The sequence below is a fragment of the Oncorhynchus mykiss genome, chromosome 16 (genome assembly GCF_057628025.1).
Source record: "Oncorhynchus mykiss isolate SJ-2025 chromosome 16, ASM5762802v1, whole genome shotgun sequence".
Classification (NCBI taxonomy): domain Eukaryota; kingdom Metazoa; phylum Chordata; class Actinopteri; order Salmoniformes; family Salmonidae; genus Oncorhynchus; species Oncorhynchus mykiss.
This window is the reverse complement of record NC_143037.1, coordinates 1,394,835-1,411,696: the sequence shown is the minus strand read 5'-3', so window position 1 is coordinate 1,411,696 and position 16,862 is coordinate 1,394,835. Positions and strand designations below refer to the sequence as shown.

Genomic DNA, 16,862 nt, shown 5'->3' with positions numbered 1-16,862 from the left:
TAATAATGTATTAATAACACCAGTCCTATGTAATAATATATGAATACCACCAGTCCTCTGTACTGGACCTGCAATAATATCACCAGTCCTCTGTAATAATATATTAATAACACCAGTCCTCTAATATATTAATAACACCAGTCCTCTGTAATAATGTATTAATAACACCAGTCCTCTGTAATAATGTATTAATAACACCAGCCCTCTGTGATAATGTATTAATAACACCAGTCCTCTGTAATAATGTATTAATAACACCAGTCCTCTGTAATAATGTATTAATAACACCAGTCCTCTGTGGTAATGTATTAACACCAGTCCTCTGTAATAATGTATTAATAACACCAGTCCTCTGTAATAATTTATTAATAACACCAGCCCTCTGTAATAATGTATTAATAACACCATTCCTCTGTAATAATGTATTAATAACACCATTCCTCTGTAATAATATATTAATAGCACCATTCCTCTGTAATAATGTATTAATAACCAGTCCTCTGCAATAATGTATTAATAACACCAGTCCTCTGTAATAATGTATTAATAACATCATTCCTCTGCAATGTATTAATAACCAGTCCTCTATAATAATGTATTAATAACACCATTCCTCTGCAATAATATATGAATACCACCAGTCCTCTGCAATAATGTATTAATAACACCAGTCCTCTGTAATAATGTATTAATAACATAATTCCTCTGCAATGTATTAATAACCAGTCCTCTATAATAATGTATTAATAACACCATTCCTCTGCAATAATGTATTAATAACACAAGTCCTCTGTAATAATGTATTAACACCAGTCCTCTGTAATAATGTATTAACACCAGTCCTCTGTAATAATGTATTAACACCAGTCCTCTGTAATAATGTATTAACACCAGTCCTCTGTAATAATGTATTAACACCAGTCCTCTGTAATAATGTATTAACACCAGTCCTCTGTAATAATATATTAATAACACCAGTTCTCTGTAATAATGCATTAATAACAAACCGGGTACAGAGTCAATGTGGAGGCTATATACAGAGGGTACCGGCACAGAGTCAATGTGGAGGCTATATACAGGGGGTTACGGTACAGAGTCAATGTGGAAGCTATATACAGGGGGTTACGGTACAGAGTCAATGTGGAGGCTATATACAGGGGGTTACGGTACAGAGTCAGTGTGGAGGCTATATACAGGGGGTTACGGTACAGAGTCAGTGTGGAGGCTATATACAGGGTGTTACGGTACAGAGTCAATGTGGAGGCTATATACAGGGTGTTACGGTACAGAGTCAATGTGGAGGTTATATACAGGGTGTTACGGTACAGAGTCAATGTGGAGGCTATATACAGGGTGTTACGGTACAGAGTCAATGTGGAGGCTATATACAGGGTGTTATGGTACAGAGTCAATGTGGAGGCTATATACAGGGTATTACGGTACAGAGTCAATGTGGAGGCTATATACAGGGTATTACGGTACAGAGTCAATGTGGAGGTTATATACAGGGTGTTACGGTACAGAGTCAATGTGGAGGCTATATACAGGGGGCACCGGTACAGAGTCAATGTGGAGGCTATATACAGGGTATTACGGTACAGAGTCAATGTGGAGGTTATATACAGGGAGTACCGGTACAGAGTCAATGTGGAGGCTATATACAGGGTATTACGGTACAGAGTCAATGTGGAGGCTATATACAGGGTGTTACGGTACAGAGTCAATGTGGAGGCTATATACAGGGTATTACGGTACAGAGTCAATGTGGAGGTTATATACAGGGAGTACCGGTACAGAGTCAATGTGGAGGCTATATACAGGGTATTACGGTACAGAGTCAATGTGGAGGCTATATACAGGGTGTTACGGTACAGAGTCAATGTGGAGGCTATATACAGGGTGTTACGGTACAGAGTCAATGTGGAGGATATATACAGGGAGTACGGTACAGAGTCAATGTGGAGGCTATATACAGGGGGTACCGGTACAGAGTCAATGTGGAGGCTATATACAGGGTGTTATGGTACAGAGTCAATGTGGAGACTATATACAGGGGGTACCGGTACAGAGTCAATGTGGAGGCTATATACAGGGTGTTACGGTACAGAGTCAATGTGGAGACTATATACAGGGGGTAACGGAATAGAATCAATTTTGATTTTGATTTTGACCCCCCCCACCTTTGTTCAGGGACACATTATTCCATTTCTGTTAGTCACATGTCTGTGGAACTTGTTCAGTTTGTGTCTCAGTTGTTGAATCTTGTCATGTTCATTCAAATATTTACACGTTAAGTTTGACGAAAATAAAGGCAGTTGACAGTTTGAGGACGTTTCTTTTTTTTGCTGAGTTTACATGTAGGTGGTGGTAAAGTGACTATGCATATAGATAAATAATACAAATGGGGGGGGTAAATGCATACAGTCTGGGTAGCCATTTCATTAGCTGTTCAGGAGTTTTATGGCTTTGGGGTAGAAACTGTGAAGAAGCCTCTTGGACCTAGACTTGGTGCTCTGGTACCGCTTGCCGTGCGGTAGCAGAGAGAACAGTCTATGACTTGGGTGTTTCAAGTAGACCACCACAGTCCTTGTGACCAAGAACACTAAGGTAACCCGTCTATGTGTACTACCGACCCCTAGCACTCACGTCTGTAGCCATGGAGTGCTTTGAAAGGCTGGTCATGGCTCACATCAACACCCAGGAAGAGTAGCTGCTGCCTTAGCAGGAACTAATGGGGATCCATAATAAACCCCAGGAAGAGTAGCTGCTGCCTTGGCAGGAACTAATGGGGATCCATAATAAACCCCAGGAAGAGCAGCTGCTGCCTTGGCAGGAACTAATGGGGATCCATAATAAACCCCAGGAAGAGTAGCTGCTGCCTTAGCAGGAACTAATGGGGACCCATAATAAACCCCAGGAAGAGTAACTGCTGCCTTGGCAGGAACTAATGGGGATCCATAATAAACCCCAGGAAGAGTAGCTGCTGCCTTGGCAGGAACTAATGGGGATCCATAATAAACCCAAGGAAGAGTAACTGCTGCCTTAGCAGGAACTAATGGGGATCCATAATAAACCCCAGGAAGAGTAGCTGCTGCCTTGACAGGAACTAATGGGGATCCATAATAAACCCCAGGAAGAGTAACTGCTGCCTTAGCAGGAACTAATGGGGATACATAATAAATACAATCAGAGACTAAACATTAAGTTTAATCACAGATATCTTTTTCCTTTCTGAATGACGTTACGGTTCCAGACACACAGAACAAACACAGCCAGCGATAAGAGGGGTATTATACCTGGGTGATGGCTATTGTCCTAGGAAGGAGGACAGGTGCTCTCTCTATTGATAGGGAGAGGTGTTTTCCTGCTGTGTTAACAGGACAGGTGTTATCTGTGTGATCAGTCCACAGAGCTCTGCTCAGTCAACATAACAAGGCTTCATAAACAGAGACAAGTCTACTATTCTCAATAACAGGCACAAACAGACAACCCAGAACAGATAACGTTTGAAACACAGCCTCATACAACCCACAATATCATATCCTTTCATACGAGGTCTGTAGATGAAAGCAAAGAGACACTGGCTAGGTCGGGTTCTCTCCTACGCACACAGATGATGACTGAACAGAGAGAGAGGAGAGAGAGGGCGAAAGAGAGAGACCGAGACATTGAGAGAATTAAGAGCGAGAAAGAGTGAGAAGAGAGGATGTGGATGACTAATTAGCTGATCCACTTCGTTACAGGGAGAGAGTATTATTGGACTTCATCAAAGACAGCTTGATGATACTCAACTGAGCTAGAGAGATGAGACGGAAATATAGATTAAGTGGAGGGAGTGAGGTTGGTTCTGTCAATTCAACAGAAAGTCATCTTCACCTTGGTAGTTACAGCACATATGTCAGAGTCAAGGCCCGCGGGCCACATCCGGCCCGCAAGAAGGTTTTTTACGGCCCCTGGGATGATCTTGATTTATTATTAGAACCGGCCCGCAGCAAGCCGGCAGCCCGCAGATCTTTTACACGCACCAATACTACATTTCCCACAATGCAAAGGTGACGCACCGAGCAGTAGGCTGCTTCATTTCAATATTTATTGGCACAGCAGTCGTCAGCATTACAGTAAAATTAACTTTCAGATACCCATCAAAAATGGCAAAACGGAAGGTGGATACTGAGAACCGGGGGTTTCAAACAAGGTGGGAGTCGGAGTATATGTTCACGAAGGTAGCTGGAAAACCTGTGTGTCTTCTGTGTGGAGAAAGTGTGGCGGTACTGAAAGAGTATAATCTGAGACGACATTATGAAACGAAACACGCGGACACACACGCGGACGCAACTGTCAAGGCCAGTTTTATTTTGGCAGAAGAGATCGCTAAATCAGCCCGGCCATTTACGGAGGGGGATTTCATCAAAAACTGCATGATTAAAGTTTGTGACGAAGTTTGCCCAGAAAAAAGGCAACTCTTTTTAAATGTGAGTCTGAGCAGAAACACCATTGCCGAGAGAGTAGACCAGTTGTCCATCAATCTAAAAGAGCAGCTTGTGAAAAAGGGAAAAGATTTTATTGCATATTCCTTGGCTGTGGATGAGAGCACCGACATTTCTGACATTGCCCAGTTGTCAATTTTCATCCGCGGAGTGGACTCCAACCTAAGCGTGACAGAGGAGTTTTTGGCTTTACGTCCTATGCATGGCACAACTACGGGGCATGATTTGTATGAAGAGGTGTCAAGATGTGTAAATGAGATGGAGCTGCCTTGGGAAAAACTCGTGGGTTTGACAACCGACGGAGCACCTGCGATGTGTGGACACAGGAGCGGACTGGTGGCGAAGATACGGGAAAAGATGCAAGAGGAAAACGCGACAGGTGAGCTGACAGCTTATCATTGTATCATACACCAGGAAGCGTTGTGCGGTAAAGCCTTGAAAATGGAGCATGTAATGAGCATCATCACGCGCACAGTTAACTTTATCAGAGCCAAAGGTTTGAATCACCGCCAGTTCAAGGCATTTCTGACGGAGTTAGAAACGGAGCATGGTGATTTGCCTTATCACACAGAGGTGCGATGGCTAAGCCAGGGAAAGGTGCTTCAAAGATGTTTCGAGCTTCGTGAGGAGATTTGTCTGTTCTTGGACAGCAAAGGGAAAGACACAACACAACTCCGAGACGAAATGTTTCTGTGTGAAATGGCTTTTCTGTGTGACATTACGAGTCATCTGAATGCAATAAACTTGCAGCTGCAGGGTCGGGATCGTGTCATCTCTGATATGTACAGTACAGTGAAGGCATTTAAAACCAAACTGACTCTGTGGGAGACGCAGATGCGGAAAGAAAATTTGAGCCACTTTCCCAGCTGCCAGACCATGAAAGAGAAGCTCTCTACCAGTGCGTTCCCGAGCACACAGTTGGCTGATAAAATAGGTATGCTTGCCACTGACTTTCGACGCCGATTTGCTGACTTTGAAGCACAAAAAAGCAGGTTGGAACTGCTCGGTAACCCATTTGCTGTTGACGTGGAAAGCTCACCACCAAACCTCCAAATGGAGTTGATTGACCTCCAATGCAATGATGCACTGAGGGCAAAATATGCGGCAGTGGGTGCTGCGGAGTTCGCCCGTTTCCTCCCCGGCACAATGCCCCAGCTGCGCATCCAGGCTGCTCAAACGTTGTCTATGTTTGGCAGCACATACCTGTGTGAACAACTGTTTTCTTTGATGAACCTGAACAAAACATCACACAGAAGTCGACTTACTGCTGAACACCTCCACTCAATTCTGAGGATTTCTTCAGCTCAGAGCCTTACCCCGAACATTGATGAACTTGTGGAAAAGATGGGACACCACCAAGTATCACCCTCAACCTCAAACAAGTGAACATTACTGTGCAATCACATATTTAGAGTTTTTACTCAGTTCAAGTTTAAAAGTTAAAATTTAATATTTGTTTTCACTGCATGTTACTTCTCCTTAAACAAAGTGTTGTTTTTGATTAATAGATTTTTGCACTTTATTTTTTTGTATTTCAATCCAATTATACTTTAAAAATATTTCAGTTGAGTGGATGATAGAAAATTGCTATTATTGTTTTTTCTTTGAAGTAAATTTAGCCCACTTTTGCTAAAATAGAAAATATAGTCTACTGATGGTGCCTTGAATACCGGTTTCTTTCATTTAATGTTCATGTTATGGGGATATTTATATAAAGGAAATTTGTCTTTTGTGTCTGTTGAAAATTAAAGATTACTGACAGAGCCATAAGAAAATATTGCTTTATTTATCTGATCATATTGTAATATATTTGTTAGGTTTTCAGTAGGTTCAATTAGGTTCACTAGACTATATGCGTCATTTAAAAATTTTTCAATGAACATTCGAACAGTCCGGCCCTCGTCTTGTAGCTGATTTTTTTATTTGGCCCTCCGTCCATTTGACTTTGACACCCCTGAGTTACAGGGACAGGACGCTTCCCAATGTGGAACCCTGTTCCTTATATAGAGCCCTGTGGGTCCTGGTCAACAGTAGTCCACTATATATAGAGCCCTGTGGGTCCTGGTCAACAGTAGTCCACTATATAGAGCCCTATGGGTCCTGGTCAACAGTAGTCCTCCCTAAGGGTCCTGGTCAACAGTAGTCCACTATATAGAGCCCTAAGGGTCCTGGTCAACAGTAGTCCACTATATAGAGTCCTATGGGTCCTGGTCAACAGTAGTACACTATATAGAGCTCTATTGGTCCTGGTCAACAGTAGTCCACTATATAGAGCCCTATGGGTCCTGGTCAACAGTAGTCCACTATATAGAGCCCTATAGGTCCTGGTCAACAGTAGTCCACTATATAGAGCCCTATGGGTCCTGGTCAACAGTAGTCCACTATATAGAGCCCTATGGGTCCTGGTCAACAGTAGTCCACTATATAGAGCCCTATGGGTCCTGGTCAACAGTAGTCCTCCCTAAGGGTCCTGGTCAACAGTAGTCCACTATATATAGAGCCCTATGGGTCCTGGTCAACAGTAGTCCACTATATATAGAGCCCTAAGGGTCCTGGTCAACAGTAGTCTGTAATGGAGCATGAGATCTAACAGGGTAGTCTGTATAGGAGCATGAGATCTAACAGGGTAGTCTGTATAGGAGCATGAGATCTAACAGGGTAGTCTGTATAGGAGCATGAGATTAACAGGGTAGCCTGTATAGGAGCATGAGATCTAACAGGTGTAGTAGTGGGTAGTCTGTATAGGAGCATGAGATCTAACAGGGTAGTCTGTACAGGAGCATGAGATCTAACAGGGTAGTCTGTATAGGAGCATGAGATCTAACAGGGTAGTCTGTATAGGAGCATGAGATCTAACAGGGTAGTCTGTATAGGAGCATGAGATCTAACAGGGTAGTCTGTATAGGAGCATGAGATCTAACAGGGTAGTCTGTATAGGAGCATGAGATCTAACAGGGTAGTCTGTATAGGAGCATGAGATCTAACAGGGTAGTCTGTATAGGAGCATGAGATCTAACAGGGTAGTCTGTACAGGAGCATGAGATCTAACAGGGTAGTCTGTATAGGAGCATGAGATCTAACAGGGTAGTCTGTATAGGAGCATGAGATCTAACAGGGTAGTCTGTATAGGAGCATGAGATCTAACAGGGTAGTCTGTATAGGAGCATGAGATCTAACAGGGTAGTCTGTATAGGAGCATGAGATCTAACAGGGTAGTCTGTATAGGAGCATGAGATCTAACAGGGTAGTCTGTACAGGAGCATGAGATCTAACAGGGTAGTCTGTATAGGAGCATTAGATCTAACAGGGTAGTCTGTATAGGAGCATTAGATCTAACAGGGTAGTCTGTATAGGAGCATGAGATCTAACAGGTGTAGTAGTGGGTAGTCTGTATAGGAGCATGAGATCTAACAGGGTAGTCTGTATAGGAGCATGATATCTAACAGGGTAGTCTGTATAGGAGCATGAGATCTAACAGGGTAGTCTGTACAGGAGCATGAGATCTAACAGGGTAGTCTGTATAGGAGCATGACATCTAACAGGGTAGTCTGTATAGGAGCATGAGATCTAACAGGGTAGTCTGTATAGGAGCATGAGATCTAACAGGTGTAGTAGTGGGTAGTCTGTATAGGAGCATGAGATCTAACAGGTGTAGTCTGTATAGGAGCATGAGATCTAACAGGGAAGTCTGTATAGGAGCATGAGATCTAACAGGGTAGTCTGTATAGGAGCATGAGATCTAACAGGTGTAGTAGTGGGTAGTCTGTATAGGAGCATGAGATCTAACAGGTGTAGTCTGTATAGGAGCATGAGATCTAACAGGGAAGTCTGTATAGGAGCATGAGATCTAACAGGGTAGTCTGTATAGGAGCATGAGGGTAGTACAGGGTAACAGGGTAGTCTGCAGGGTAGTCTGCATGAGATCTAACAGGTGTAGTTGGTAGTCTGTACAGGAGCATGAGATCTAACAGGTGTAGTGGGTGTGTTATTCTATAGAGTCGTGTACCTGTCGTTACTAGAGTCTTTGCTGTAGGCCCTCTCGTATCCAGGTGAGTATGAGTAGCTCTCCCAGTCTTCTGGTAGTGTCCCACGGTCGGCCACGCTGGGCCAGCGACCCAGGGCTAGGTTCCCATTCTGGGCAGGGAAGGCCAGGCCCAGGCTGGAGGAATAAATGAAGGAATAAATTGTATTAGACACATTTTAAAAGGTAGAGTCAGCGACGTACAAAGTAAACAGCATTATCAGTTTGATTTCAGCGACTATTCTGAGAGGTGAAGAACGAGGCTAAACCTGTCCTCTGATTTGGTTCCTATGGGCCCTGGTCAAAAGCACTTTATAAGGAAAAGGTGCCCTTTGGAAGCAAAATATCCAGTCACCTGGCCAGGTTAGAGGAGCTCCTCTGAAACGATGTGATCCCCTTCAGACTGTCCGGCCTCTGTGGCACCTCATCGCTCGCCCAATCGAAACGGTCCTCAGATTCAGCACCGCCCACACTGCCCTCAACCAGACTATCCACCTCCCCCCTCTCCTCCATCCGCTCCTCCCCATCTACCTCCACCTCCTCGATACTGATGGACGGGGTATGTGGTGCCTCTCCTCCCTCTCGGGAGTCGCAGATGGTTTTTGCCGACTCACAGCTAGACAGGAGCTGCTCCTCCCCCACCCCTCCTCCTCCTCTCTTTAGAGTCTCTGTGCTTCCCAAAGTCACCCCCTCTCCTTCCTGGCCCTCCCTGGGGCTCCCAGCCCCTCCATGGCCCAGACAGGGCCTGAGCAACGGGGAGGAGTTGGGCGAGGGGGTCAGGTTGGCGGGCAGGAGGGACAGAGGCTGGTCGTCTCCTCCGTGTTCAGGTGACGGAGGCTGAAGGTGGATGGTACCTTCAGAGGGAAACAGACCTAAATATAAATCTCATGCCGTTCCCAACATGTTTAACAGAAAAGGGGAAAGGTCTTGGGCAGAACAAAGTGCAGATGTGTATTTGCTTCCTGGAAGGATATTAGCATACAGGTGTTCTGCACCAATGGAAAGCGAGAAACATGTCACTGCATGAAGACAAACATAATGATTCTAGGTACCTTCAGGAAGTGGGTCCTCAGTGAAGACGGCCGTGGAGAGAGAGACCACTGAGCTACCAGCTGACTTCCATCCACTGTTGATATTTCTCATATACATTATGGACTGGACTTTCTCCTGGTACAGATTACCATCTACAGGACAACAGACAACATTATATATATATATATATATATACACACTGGTACAGATTACCATCTACAGGACAACAGACAACATTATATATATATATATATATATATACACACACTGGTACAGATTACCATCTACAGGACAACAGACAACATTATATATATATACACACTGGTACAGATTACCATCTACAGGACAACAGACAACATTATATATATATATATATACACACACTGGTACAGATTACCATCTATAGGACATCTGGAGACAACAGACACAACACTGTCTAACATCTGGAGACAACAGACACAACACTGTCTAACATCTGGAGACAACAGACACAACACTGTCTAACATCTGGAGACAACAGACACAACACTGTCTAACATCTGGAGACAACAGACACAACACTGTCTAACATCTGGAGACAACAGACACAACACTGTCTAACATCTGGAGACAACAGACACAACACTGTCTAACATCTGGAGACAACAGACACAACACTGTCTAACATCTGGAGACAACAGACACAACACTGTCTAACATCTGGAGACAACAGACACAATACTGTCTAACATCTGGAGACAACAGACACAACACTGTCTAACATCTGGAGACAACAGACACAACACTGTCTAACATCTGGAGACAACAGACACAACACTGTCTAACATCTGGAGACAACAGACACAACACTGTCTAACATCTGGAGACAACAGACACAATACTGTCTAACATCTGGAGACAACAGACACAACACTGTCTAACATCTGGAGACAACAGACACAATACTGTCTAACATCTGGAGACAACAGACACAACACTGTCTAACAGGAAGTGTGTGTAAAAACCCCACCTATGTGTAGTGAGAAGTAGAAGCTTGTAGGCGTATGACAGACGTAGGTGTTAGTGGGCGGGTGCACGGCGAGGAGGAAGTTGTAGACCAATCGGAGGAGGTCTAGGTCCGGAGGTGAACCCAACACTTCCTGGATGATCTTAACGAAAGACAGACACACTTCCTGTGGGATGGAGGTCAGGTGCTCGTCCCGATGCTCCTGGAGGACAAACACAGAGGATAAGGAAGTCTGATAGTTAACGTGTTAGAAAAGGCCAGAGGAACATGCAGTCGTTTAATTACATCGACTTAAATCCAGAGCCACTACAGTAGTGAGTCATTTATCAGACTCTCTGATCCACTACAGTAGTGAGTCATTTATCAGACTCTCTGATCCACTACAGTAGTGAGTCATTTATCAGACTCTCTGATCCACTACAGTAGTGAGTCATTTAGCAGACTCTCTGATCCACTACAGTAGTGAGTCATTTAGCAGACTCTCTGATCCAGAGAGACTTACAGTAGTGAGTCATTTAGCAGACTCTGATCCAGAGCCACTACAGTAGTGAGTCATTTAACAGACTCTCTGATCCAGAGACTTACAGTAGTGAGTCATTTAGCAGACTCTCTTATCCAGAGAGACTTACAGTAGTGAGTCATTTAGCAGACTCTCTGATCCAGAGCCACTACAGTAGTGAGTCATTTAACAGACTCTCTGATCCAGAGACTTACAGTAGTGAGTCATTTAGCAGACTCTCTTATCCAGAGAGACTTACAGTAGTGAGTCATTTAGCAGACTCTCTGATCCAGAGAGACTTACAGTAGTGAGTCATTTAGCAGACTCTCTTATCCAGAGAGACTTACAGTAGTGAGTCATTTATCAGACTCTCTGATCCACTACAGTAGTGAGTCATTTAGCAGACTCTCTTATCCAGAGAGACTTACAGTAGTGAGTCATTTAGCAGACTCTCTTATCCAGAGAGACTTACAGTAGTGAGTCATTTAGCAGACTCTCTTATCCAGAGAGACTTACAGTAGTGAGTAATTTAACAGACTCTCTGATCCAGAGCCACTACAGTAGTGAGTCATTTAGCAGACTCTCTTATCCAGAGCCACTACAGTAGTGAGACATTTAGCAGACTCTTATCCAGAGACACTACAGTAGTGAGACATTTAGCAGACTCTTATCCAGAGACACTACAGTAGTGAGACATTTAGCAGACTCTTATCCAGAGAGACTTACAGTAGTGAGACATTTAGCACACTCTACAGTAGTGAGTCATTTAACAGACTCTCTTATCCAGAGACACTACCTGTTAATGACAACTCAGGTTATTCTCTAACAACGGAGCCACACGGGACGACTGTCAATGACAGCTCAGGTTATTCTCTACCAACGGAGCCACACGGGACGACTGTTAATGACAACTCAGGTTATTCTCTACCAACGGAGCCACACGGGACGACTGTCAATGACAGCTCAGGTTATTCTCTACCAACGGAGCCACACGGGACGACTGTCAATGACAAGGTTATTCTCTGGCTCAGGTTATTCTCTGGCTCCCTAGGCAGAGCTTTGAAAGGTCTTGGGACCAAAACATTGCTGCAACATGATTTATTATTAAAACGGATCTTACCTGTAGTACTTGACAGGTGAGCAGGAAGCGGTGGACCACCTGGGCTTTGAGAAACTGTCTGATGTTGAACACCTGCTGGGGGTGGTGAACCCTGATGAGGATCTCCAACCCTGCCAGCAGTGTCTCCCAGACACCACCCTATTAGAGACACGTAACTTATATTAATACACAGCTACTGTAACCCTGACCTGACCCTTACCCAACCCTGACCCCAACCCTGCCAGCAGAGTCTCCCAGACACCACTCTATTAGAGACACGTAACTTATATTAATACACAGCTACTGTAACCCTGACCCTAACACAACCCTGACCCAACCTGACCCTTACCCAACCCTGACCCCAACCCTGCCAGCAGAGTCTCCCAGACACCACTCTATTAGAGACACGTAACTTATATTAATACACAGCTACTGTAACCCTGACCCTGACCCAACCTGACCCTTACCCAACCCTGACCCCAACCCTGCCAGCAGAGTCTCCCAGACACCACCCTATTAGAGACACGTAACTTATATTAATACACAGCTACTGTAACCCTGACCCTGACCCTAACCCAACCCTGATGAGGATCTCCAACCCTGCCAGCAGAGTCTCCCAGACACCACCCTATTAGAGACACGTAACTTATATTAATACACAGCTACTGTAACCCTGACCCTTCCCAACCCTGACCTGACCCTGACCCAACCCTGACCCCAACCCTGCCAGCAGAGTCTCCCAGACACCACCCTATTAGAGACACGTAACTTATATTAATACACAGCTACTGTAACCCTGACCCTTCCCAACCCTGACCTGACCCTTACCCAACCCTGACCCCAACCCTGCCAGCAGTCTCCCAGACACCACTCTATTAGAGACACGTAACTTATATTAATACACAGCTACTGTAACCCTGACCCTAACCCAACCCTGACCTGACCCTGACCCTAACCCAACCTGACCCTGACCCAACCCTGACCCAACCCTGACCCTTACCCCAACCCTGACCCTTACCCCAACCCTGACCCTAACCTGACCCTAACCCAACCCTGACCCAACACTGACCCTAACCCAACCCTGACCCTGACCCAACCCTGACCCAACCCTTACCCTGACCCAACCCTTACCCTGACCCAACCCCGACCCTAACCCAACCATGACCCTGACCCAACCCCGACCCTAACCCAACCCTGAAATGGGTGGTATACCCTGATGAAGATCGAGGGCTACTAGCAGGATCTCCCTGACTGATTAAGAGGTGAAAGACCCAGTTAAACAACAGCAAGGCTGCTTATGCTCCCATTTCACAGCTTTACTGACAACGTTTCAATCCCAAACTGACCAAGATCCAACGTTGTCAATAAAGCTGTGAATTGGGAGCTTTAACAGGCTGTTCTCTGGCAGGGCGGGGGCCTGGCTGTTCTCTGGCAGCGCGGGGGCCTGGCTGTTCTCTGGCAGGGCGGGGGCCTGGCTGTTCTCTGGCAGCGCGGGGGCCTGGCTGTTCTCTGGCAGGGCGGGGGCCTGGCTGTTCTCTGGCAGGGCGGGGGCCTGGCTGTTCTCTGGCAGGGCGGGGGCCTGGCTGTTCTCTGGCAGGGCGGGGGCCTGGCTGTTCTCTGGCAGGGGGCGGGGGCCTGGCTGTTCTTTCGTAGTATTCTTTATTAGCCCAGCACTCATGTTTTTAAGGATGTGCATATTGACCACAAACTCTTCTAAAACATAGTTTTAACAAAATATAAATAAATAGTGTTTCAAATGGTATTGGTAAATCCTACCTGTAGTATTTCAAAATATCCTGGTATATAGTAATACTAAATACCTGCCCATACATCCATCACTGAGTTTACCTGCGCCTTGGCCCAGATCTTCCAGTCCAGCAGAACCTCAGACAGTAGCTTGATGTCCTGGACCACGGCTGTAGACTCTGTGTCCAGGTGGAACTGACCGTCGTCCCCTAGAGTTAGGATAGGACTACTACAGCTCCCATCTAACAAGGTCTATAGACAGAGAGAAGAAGAGAAGAGCAAAAAGATAAATACTTGACACATTGGAAATAATTAACGAACAAACTAGAATACTAGATGGCCTTAAACAGAGATAGACAGAATACCTGCCCACTGTGACTGACCCAAACTTAAGGAAAGCTTTGACTATGTACAGACTCCGTGAGCATAGCCTTGCTATTGAGAAAGGCCGGCGTAGGCTGACATGGCTCTCAAGAGAAGACAGGCTGTGTGCAACACTGCCCACAAAATGAGGTGGAAACTGAGCTGCACTTCCTACTGCCAAATGTATGACCATATTAGAGTAAATCTGAGGGAACCACTACCGAAGTTCTGCCAACACATTGACCGTATGCTACTCAACTTTTCAAAATGCTTACAAGGCCCTCCCCGCCCTCCCTTCGGCAAATCTGATCACGACTCCATTTTGCTCCTCCCTTCCTATAGGCAGAAACACAAACAGGAAGTACTATTCAACGCTGGTCTGACCAATTGGAATCCATGCATCAAGATTGTTTTGATCATGCGGACTGGGATATGTTCCAGGTAGCCTCTGAGAATAACATAGACGATCACATGGCTACTTTAACCGAGTTCACCAGGAAGTGTATAGGAGATGTTGTACCCACTGTGACAATTAAAATCTACCCTAACCACGAGACGCATGTGTCTACAGACAATCACGGACTACAAAAGGAAAACCAGCCACGTCGCGAACACCGATGTCTGGCTTCCGGACAAACTAAACACCTTCTTCGCGACCGCTCTGATTACCAACAATGACAAGACTTCCAACAGGGAGTAGGTGAGGGCCCTGGTGGAGTGGTGACAGGGAAATAACCTCTCACTAAACCAAACAAAGGAGCTGATCGTGGACTTCAGGAAACAGCAGAGGGAGAAGCTCCCTATCCACATCGAAGGGATAGTAGTGGAGAAGGTGGAAAGTTTTAAGTTCCTCGTCACACATCACAGACAAACCGAAATGGTCCACCCACAGAGACAGTTTGGTGAAGAAGGTGCAACAACAAATTTGGCTTGGCCCCTAAAAACCTTTACAAATGCACAATTGAGAGCATGCTGTCAGGCTGTATCACCGCCAGCCACGGCAAATCTAGGGCACCTGCCCTCCAGGACACCTACAGCAACCGATGTCACAGGAAGGCCAAAAAGATCATCAAGGACAACAACCACCCGAGCCACTGCCTGTTCACCCCGTTATCATCCAGAAGGCAAGGTCAAAACAGGTGCATCAAAGCAGGGACCGAGAGACTGAAAAACAGCTTCTATCTCAAGGCCATCAGACCATGCTTCCACCTGGTTACTCAACCCTGCACCTTAGAGGCGGCTGTCCTATATACATAGACATGGAATCACTGGTCACTTTAATAATGGAACACTGGTCACTTTAATAATGGAACACTGGTCACTTTAATAATGGAACACTGGTCACTTTAATAATGGAATCACTGGTCACTTTAATAATGGAACACTGGTCACTTTAATAATGGAACACTGGTCACTTTAATAATGGAACACTGGTCACTTTAATAATGGAACACTAGTCACTTTAATAATGGAACACTAGTCACTTTAATAATGGAACACTAGTCACTTTAATAATGGAACACTAGTCACTTTAATAATGGAACACTGGTCCCTTTAATAATGGAACTCTAGCCACTTTAATAATGGAACACTGGTACCTTTAATAATGGAACACTGGTCACTTTAATAATGGAACACTGGTCATTTTAATAATGGAACACTGGTCACTTTAATAATGGAACACTGGTCACTTTAATAATGGAACACTGGTCCCTTTAATAATGGAACACTGGTCACTTTAATAATGGAACACTGGTCCCTTTAATAATGGAACTCTAGCCACTTTAATAATGGAACACTGGTCCCTTTAATAATGGAACTCTAGCCACTTTAATAATGGAACACTAGTCACTTTAATAATGGAACACTGGTCCCTTCAATAATGGAACTCTAGCCACTTTAATAATGGAACACTGGTCACTTTAATAATGGAACACTGGTCACTTTAATAATGGAACACTGGTCACTTTAATAATGGAACACTGGTCACTTTAATAATGGAACTCTAGCCACTTTAATAATGGAACACTAGTCACTTTAATAATGGAACACTGGTCACTTTAATAATGGAACACTGGTCACTTTAATAATGGAACACTGGTCACTTTAATAATGGAACACTGGTCACTTTAATAATGGAACACTGGTCACTTTAATAATGGAACACTGGTCACTTTAATAATGGAACACTGGTCACTTTAATAATGGAACACTGGTCACTTTAATAATGGAACTCTAGCCACTTTAATAATGGAACACTGGTCACTTTAATAATGGAACACTGGTCACTTTAATAATGGAACACTGGTCACTTTAATAATGGAACACTGGTCACTTTAATAATGGAACACTGGTCCCTTTAATAATGGAACACTGGTCACTTTAATAATGGAACACTGGTCCCTTTAATAATGTTTACATACTGCTTTACTCATCTCATATGCAAATACTGTATATTCTATTCTACTGTATTTAGGTCAATGCCACTCCGACATTGCTCGTCTTAATATTTATATATTTCTTAATTCAAATATTTTACTATTGTATTGTTAGATATTACTGCACTGTTGGAGCTAGGAACACAAGCATTTCACTACACCCGCAATAAC

General features: G+C 44.4%; 1 protein-coding gene across 6 annotated transcripts in view; it reads right to left on the bottom strand.

Annotated features, from left to right (window-relative positions):
* lyst (lysosomal trafficking regulator) overlaps positions 1-16,862 on the bottom strand; it is a 246,824-nt gene that overhangs the window by 92,970 nt on the left and 136,992 nt on the right. For all 6 annotated transcript variants that reach the window (XM_090201712.1, XM_090201714.1, XM_090201715.1 and 3 more), the window contains exons 27-32: positions 13,993-14,142; positions 12,166-12,303; positions 10,550-10,748; positions 9,561-9,692; positions 8,864-9,362; positions 8,494-8,646 (exon numbers count right to left, since the gene is read on the bottom strand). In XM_090201712.1, the coding sequence (XP_090057838.1) occupies positions 8,494-8,646; positions 8,864-9,362; positions 9,561-9,692; positions 10,550-10,748; positions 12,166-12,303; positions 13,993-14,142 (1,271 nt within the window). The remainder of the gene's footprint in view (positions 1-8,493; positions 8,647-8,863; positions 9,363-9,560; positions 9,693-10,549; positions 10,749-12,165; positions 12,304-13,992; positions 14,143-16,862) is intronic.